Source organism: Gossypium arboreum, chromosome 8, assembly GCF_025698485.1.
Source record: "Gossypium arboreum isolate Shixiya-1 chromosome 8, ASM2569848v2, whole genome shotgun sequence".
NCBI classification, from domain to species: Eukaryota; Viridiplantae; Streptophyta; class Magnoliopsida; order Malvales; family Malvaceae; genus Gossypium; species Gossypium arboreum.
Genome location: NC_069077.1, coordinates 138774030 through 138782395, shown reverse-complemented (window position 1 = coordinate 138782395; position 8366 = coordinate 138774030). Strand labels below are relative to the sequence as shown.

The 8366-nt window shown below is 32.2% G+C and overlaps 1 protein-coding gene across 1 annotated transcript; it reads right to left on the bottom strand.

The window, feature by feature from the left end:
- Window positions 1-3526: 3526 nt before the first annotated feature.
- Window positions 3527-6786, bottom strand: LOC108468999 (zinc finger protein WIP2-like). The gene is made up of 2 exons (XM_017769875.2): window positions 6095-6786; window positions 3527-4129 (listed from the first exon to the last, which is right to left on the bottom strand). Exons 1-2 carry the CDS (start codon window positions 6689-6691, stop codon window positions 3701-3703), a joined length of 1026 nt encoding a protein of 341 aa, XP_017625364.1. The 5' UTR covers window positions 6692-6786; the 3' UTR covers window positions 3527-3700.
- Between the last annotated feature and the right edge of the window lie 1580 nt (window positions 6787-8366).

Genomic DNA, 8366 nt, shown 5'->3' with positions numbered 1-8366 from the left:
AGACACGTTGAGGTATTTTCAATTTCTGTCTTTAAAAAAAATCAGCGCATATTTGCGAGAGGTGAGTTGAACCTCAAGACACGTTGAGGTATTTTCAATTTCTGTTTTTCAAAAAAATCAACACATATTGCGATAGGTGAGTTGAACCTCAAGACGCTGAGGTAATTTCAATTTCAATTTTTGTTTGTCAAAAATCAACTCATATTGCGAGAGGTGAGTTGAGCCTCAAGACACGTTGAGGTATTTTCAATTTCTGTCTTTTAAAAAAAATCAGCTCATAATGCGAGAGGTGAGTTGAACCTCAAGACGCTGAAGTGTTTTCCATTTTTGTTCTTCAATTTTTGTGTTTCAAAAAAATCAGCTCATATTGCGAGTGGTGAGTTGAGCCTTGACTCACACGCTGAGGTATTTTCAAATTCTATTTTTCAAATTTTGTTTTTCTAAAAAATCAACTCATATTCCGAGAGGTGAGTTCAGCTTCAGGACACGCTGAGATATTTTCAATTTCTTTTTTTTCAATTTATGTTTGTAAAAAAAATCAACTCATATTGCGAGAGGTGAGTTGAGCCTCAGATCACACGCCGAGGTATTTTCAATTGGTTTTTTTTTTCAATTCATGCTTTGCAAAAATCAACTCATATTACGAGAGGTGAGTTGAGCCTCGGGTCACATACCGAGGTATTTTCAAAATCTGTTTTACAAATTTTGTTTTAAAAATCAACTCATATTGCGAAAAGTGAGTTGAGCCTTGGCTCACGTGCTGAGCTATTTTCAATTTCTGTTTTTAATGTCTAGTTTTAAAGAGTCAATTCATATTGCGAGAAATGAGTTAAGCTCAGGATCACATGTCGGGTAAAGAATAAAGACTGAAATTAATCGAAGACACAGATTTTATATCCTTGAAGTTACAGTGAAGCTAATTGAAGTTGCAGTGGAGCTGATCGATGATATCAGATCTTGCCTTTCTAAAAGTTGCAGAAGAGAAGACCACAAATTTTATCTGACTAAAGCGATGGAAGAAGCAGATTGAAGTCAGATCTTATCTTTTGAAGTCACCTTGAGTAAATCGAAGCTACAAGGCATATATCAGAAGATGCAGTGGGTTTGATCAAGACAACAAGATACAGTGGTTTGGAAAGAGACTACCTGGATGAGAAGAGCACCAAAGAAGTCTATACTTAGTAAGACCGTGCAAAATTGACCTTTCTTTGTGTCTTTACTTTATTACCGTTACACGATAATAAGCAAAGAGGGGTAGCTGTTGTAGGCCAATTTTAACCCATTTACATCAAAACCCAATTTAACCTTACCTAACCCACCAAAATTAAACCCAAAACCCAAAATCTTAACTACCCAAAGCCCAATTTACATCAAAACCCTAATGGCCCAAACCCTAAGCCCAAATTAAAATAAAAAAACCCTAGCCCACAACCTAAACTTTTCTCAACTAAATCCTAGCCTTTGCCACCACCAACTCCACTAGCCACACTTGCTCCACCATCAATTCCACTAGCCACACTTGTTCCACCAACTACTCCACTAGCCACACTTGCTCTACCACCTACTTTATTAGCCACACTTGCTCCACCACCACTTGTACCTACAAATGAAGACATAAACAATAAAAAAATATTTTGTAAATGATTATATAAGCCTTCTCATATTTTGTATTTAGGGGAGGAAGAAGTTTTGGGGGAGAAAGTTATTGTAAAGGATTTTTTAGAGGTTTTTTTAGAGTAATCAAGGAGAAGAGTTATTGTAAAGGCTAGTTTTTGGAGAGGCTAGTTTTTTTTTTTGGAGATTAATCAAATATCAAAGCAAAAGAGGTTTCTTGGTCTATTCTCGTTTCAAGTTCTTTGTTTGCTTATTGTTTTCCTTTCAGTTTTATTTTGTTTCTTTTATACGAAAGTAAAAATAAAAGGAGGAAGTTTTCCCATTTTTACCGAAAAAGTTTTTTGAGGTCCCATTGCAGATGGTGGCACCGAAGGTGATTGGCGTGGTCCGATCCGTGATCGAACGGTGGCCGACCTTGTGGCCGAAAATCACCCACTCTCTCCCTCTCTTTTTTTTTGTTATTATTATATTTCTTAATATTATATTATGTATATATTCTTTTAATATATTAGGTATATTCTAAATTCTATATTACGTATATATATATTATACTATTTTTTGTATATATCTTTAATACTATAATATTTATATATTTTTTTTCTACATGTTATCTTATGTATATATTTTAATTATATTATGTATGTATTTTTACGCTATATTATGTACATATTTTTTTATATCTATTTTATACATATGTATATATTATATATATCTTAACATTACTAGTTATATTTTCACTATTTTATGTATATACTTCAAACACTATATATAGTATATTTCTAACACTATTACTATTTATAAATATATATATATATATATATATATATATACGTACATACTCTTAATATCTTTATTATGTATATATTCGTTGTTTTTATTTCACATTGGATACTATTAGTACGTTTAATATATCGCATGCATTGTTATTGTTTTAATATTGTTGTCATATTTATTATTTGTTTCAATGTATTTCCAACTCGTTTATTTTTGTCTCCCGCCTATTTTATATCATTCTGTTGTTCATTACTTTAAAGATTTTTATTCATGTTTTTACTAATTTCAATAAATAAGGCAATGTTTCGCATTTTGGAGCATCGAAGAATTGTGCCCTAACTTACGGGGTTTCGGTTCTCTTATTGGTTCTAAATAGCTAAATATCCTTTTGAGTTTTGAAATGCACGGATTTCCAATTTAAATTAAAAGACGACCTTGTGCTCGGGAATTCATGGTATTGTGTCCTAACTTACGGGATGTGATACTCCGATATCTCGAGATAAGGAAATCTTTAAACAAATCGATTTAAGCTAATTCAAGAATTTTAAAATCAGTATTAATAGAAAAGATCGTATTTCAAGTCCCTTCCCGATTTTTAATTTTCGACATTAAGACACTAATTAATCAATTCGGTACCAATTTTTTGGGCAAGGGTGCTAATCCTTCTTCGCACGTAACTGACTCCCGAACTCATTCTCTCAAGTTTCGTAGACCAAAAGCCCTGTTTTAGTAAACTAAAATTGATTTATTAAAACAAAGGTGATCCGATCACACCTGATAAAAGATTGGTGGCGACTCCCGTTTTAATTTTCACTTTCAAACAAAGTCGATCCCCGTTTTCAAAAGAATGGTTTCGACAATTCAGATAAAAATATGATTACTATAACTATCAGTTTTTTTTTTCATTTTGAACAGTTTATTTAAAAGTCGATTTAACTTTTTTTATTTAGATCGATATAGACTGATTTTCAATCTAATTGGTTCCATCAATTAATCTAATCCGATCCCAAAATCACGACCCTTGACAAAACATAACTCACCCCACTCCAACAGGCAGTTTTAAACATTCACGAAATCATCGATGCTAATTAAACTAATATTGGTAAGAGATAAATTAATTAGACTACTATTGCATGGATTAATTAAAACCCATTCATTTCTTTATTAATTTACACATACAAAGCACACACGCACATATATAGAACAATTCGACATGGCTGTTAACGTTTATCCATATTTATTTTTGTGGGGACAATAGAAGAGAAAAAACTAATTTAACCCGAATTTGATCTTTGAATAATCTCTATTCGATTCATATCGGTTCAACTTCTGATCCAGGTTCATCGTCTTCGTCTAAAGAATCGACACCACCCACCGCACCATGACCGGTCGGACCGAAAGCCTTGGTATGATCTTTCAAAGACCGTTTGTGCTTGAAATCGGAGCCGCATATACAATACCAAACCTTGCCGCAGTTCTTCTCGTGGGTTCGCCAATCACCTTTGACGGCAAAAGCTTTCTCACATTTCCTACATACGAAGGGCTTAATGCCATGTTTTCTTTTATAGTGCGTTTGAAGGGTTTTGAAATCTTTTAAGGGCTTGGCTCTTGGGTTGTCGATGTTGTGCTTGCAACCAGGTGAACAACAATAGCATGGTAGCCTTAGCATGGCGGTTGGTTGGGTTCCTTTTAGAGAGTCTGGTCCTTTTCTGTATTGAGATCCATGTCCCCACATATGCATCTGCACAATCCATATATACATACATACATACATGTATGCATGTATGTATGTATGCATGATGAAGATACAAATCTATGATGGGGTATAGATAGATGAGATGAAAAGCATATGAACGAAGTACTAGAAATAAGAATGAAAAAGGTCCATAACATGTATGTATGTATGTATGTATGTATGTATGATGAAGTCAAAAATTTATGATGGGATTGAGAGAGATACTATATTTTCGTATCTTGGTAATGTTGGTAATCTTATATTTTGTTGAGTAAAAAAAAAATCTACAGCCCATCCATGAACCAAGATGCATCTGCAAAATGTATGTACGTGTGATGGAGACATAAATCTATGATGGGGTTGAGAGAGAGATGAGATGAAAAGCATATAAACCAAGTATTAGAGATCGGAGTGAAAGAGAGCCATATACATGCATGTGTGCATCTATGATGAAGACAAAAATCTATGATGGGACTGAGAGAGACAATATATTACAATATCTTTATACTATTAATAATATTTTTTATCCATACTTGATAATATGATTTCGAAGTAATTACAATTCGTGAACCAAACACCTCATAATCGATATTTACATCCCAATAACATCATGACTTGTACATTTCAATCAAAAGCTTTTTATATAAATTTTTTCATGAATTTTTTCACCTATATTCTAGGTATGCCATATATATTAATTACTTGTATATGACGAATAACCATTAGATATTTTAACTTGTAATGGAATCCAACATGCATTGCAACAAATTATATATACTTAGCTCAAGCCAATGATCATCATCACTACAAAAATATCAACGACACAGCACATTTTGTATATTCTTCTAGGTTATAATGAGGATTCCATAGGTGCCCTATACGAAGGTTTATCTCTAAATAAGGGCCACTAATTTAGGGGCTGGAGTGTCAGTTTATATATATATTTGTCTGACTGCCTGTTGCAAAAAAGCATCTGAATCCAGGGTGTTTCCTTTTTAAGCCATGAGAAATAACAAAAACTATATATATATATATGTATATGCATATATATAGCTGTAGCAAACAGTTCTCTAAAGACTGGAAACACTTAAAAGATCCAATTGATACCAGTCTGAAACACTGAACTTAAACACTGAAATCTCATTATCAGTCTTGCAATTCACCATGCACTTTAGCACACTCTTCAAAGTTCCAATAATCAGAAAGAACATCTTCAAAGACATATACATATACATACACACACACATATATATATATATATGCAAAATGATATTTAAGAAAAACCCAAAGAGGTGATTAATGTAAAACTTAAGACAGATCACAAATATCACTTAATAATTAAGATGGCAGAAAGGAATATCAAAGTAAAAAGGGTTATCAATGGCTGTCATGCAATGTGAGGCACATATTAAGGCCATACCTGCAAATACATACACACACACACATATATATATATATCTAAGCAAAATGATATTTAAGGAAAACCCAAAGCGCTGGTTAATGTAAACCTTAAGACAGATCACAAATATCACTTAATAATTAAGATTGCAGAAAGGAATATCAAAGTAAAAAGGGTTATCAATGGCTGTCATGCAATGTGAGGCACATATTAAGGCCATACCTGCAAATACATACATATATATATATGCAAATATATATGCAAAATGATATTTAAGGAAAACCCAAAGAGCTGGTTAATGTAAACCTTAAGACAGATCACAAATATCACTTAATAATTAAGATGGAAGCAAGGTAGATCAAGTATCAATGGCTGCCATGCAATAAGATGCGCACACACACATATATATTAATATGCAAAATGATCTTTAAGAAAAACCCAAAGAGCTGATCAGTGTAAAACTTAAGACGGATCACAGATATCACTTAATTAAGATGACAACAAGGTAAATCAAAGTAAAAAGGGTTATGAATGGCTGTCATGCAATGAGAGGCGTATTCATACGGGCATACCTGCAAGTTGTTGTATCTATTAAAGGTTTTACAGCAAAGAGGGCATGAAAACTGTGTAGGACCAACGAGAATCTGGGAAGGTGTAGGAATCCAATACTGTCCTTTGCTTAATGGAGTAGTACTATTCCCAGAAGCTGCACCAGCAGTAACAGGATTCCATTGTAATTTATCTGCTGTCAAATCTTTTGATGGGGAAGAAGCCCTAGACTTCAGATCGGAGCTAGGGTTAGGTAACCCTATGTGTAGCTCCACAGTTACACCTCCATTATCATCATCATCCTCATCATAATCATAACCATCATCACCGTCATCAACTATGGTGGGAAACAGGCTAATAATGCTCTTGTCCTCTTCTTCCATGAAACTGCTTGAGGGTTCCTTAATGCTCTCCTGTTGTTGTTGACTTGTAAGAGAAAGATAATTGATGAATGGAAGAGCTTCTTTGAGAGGATGATGATGAGGAATTTGAGATTTGTTGAAGATGGTGCGAGGTTGAGAAGAAGGGTTTGGGTGATTTTGTGTTGGAACAGTACTTGGAGAAGAAGAAGAAGTGTAGTTGGGACTTAGAGGCATGAAGTTGAACCATGGATCTGTCATCGTTCAAAGCAAAGGAAAAAAAAATAGAGTAACATATAAATTTAGCATCAATTTTGCTTGTACTATGGCAACTAAGATGGTAAGAAACACATTATATACATATATAAATACATGCATTTATTTAGTGATATTAGGATTCAACTCAATTGTTTTTTATTCATAAGACTCGAATTTAATGCGTGCTTTACTTAACTAGCATCAAGTTCAATTAAATAGATAGATTTAATTCTATACTACTAAAAAGAATTAAATAAATACAAATTGTAATAGAGTTAACATTTACCTACGGTATAAAAAATGTCTTGAATTTTTTTCAATTATAGTTAATTCTAAATAAGAGATTTTATTTATAATACCATAAAACTTAAAAATATTAACTCCATCAAATCGTAAATGATTTTTTAAACAGTAAAGTTAACTCAATTTTAAATTAGCATTATTTGATTCATTTTAATAGTATAGGGACTAAATATATCTATTTAATGATAGAGGGATTAATTTGATCAGGTCCTTAAAATAGAGAGACCTCTAAGGTACATTCACCCATCAAGTTCGTAGTATATGTAGGGGTTAATAACTTTTAATATTTGAACTTAACAATTAAGCCTACTTTGATATCTATATATATATTTGTCTATTTTGGTACTTGAACTTGTAACTAGGTCTATTTTGATCCTTGAATTTAGATTTCATTAAGATTTGATAAAGCGACACAATCTCAGAGTATCACGTTATCAAGTTTTTATATTTATCAAGTTCAAGGACCAAAATAAATCTAACTGTCAAGTTCAGGTATTAAAATTGACTAAAAAAATATAGGTACTAAAATGAACAAAATTGCAAAATTCAAAAACTAAAAGTTAAATTAATTCATATATGTATATATATATATATATATGCACGAGTACTGTGAAGAAAGGGAGTAAGTAGGGTAATTGTTTGTAAGGTGAAAAACAGAAAAAGTTGGTGGGTAAAATATAATTGTATGTAAAGTCAAGAAATTACCCCCTGCAACTGCAGAAAGGGTCAAAATTAATGTGAGAGACGATGGTGGAAAGCAGTAAAAAATAATAATAAAGTAGAAAAAAAGCAGACAGAAAAGTGAGAAATTAGGGTTCCACGTTGCCTTGCCTCCATCTATGAGAGGCAAGAGAGAATGGCAGTTGTAGTCGTTCATTAATTTCTTTTTTTGTTGGCTTATTAAGTTTTCTCTTTTTTTTAATTAATTGAAAATTCTTTATGTGAAACTTGAGCTCCTAACATTAAAATAGATTTTTAAAATTAAGGTTGAGAATCAGATTAAATTAGGGTTTTATGTCTAAAAAAAATTGATTAAATAAGTTGTTTTTCTTTAAATTTAGAAAAATATGTTGATTTTGGAGAGAGTATAAAAGCGCATGTTTTATACATTCTTAGCAAAAAAGTGTACCTACTTAGATGCGTTTTTACATACTCTTTCCATAATTAGCCTATTTCTTTAAATTAAAAAAATGACTTATTTTTCCAAATAACTTTTTCCGGCATATATGCCTAATTCAACTTGGGAATCAAGCTTAGTCAAGTAAGTTTAATTAGCGTAATCTTTATTTTAAAATAAGAACGGGTTTTAAAGGTGATGAATCGATTAAAGTTAAGCTTTAAAAGTGAAATTTGATTGAAATTGAGTTTTGATTTT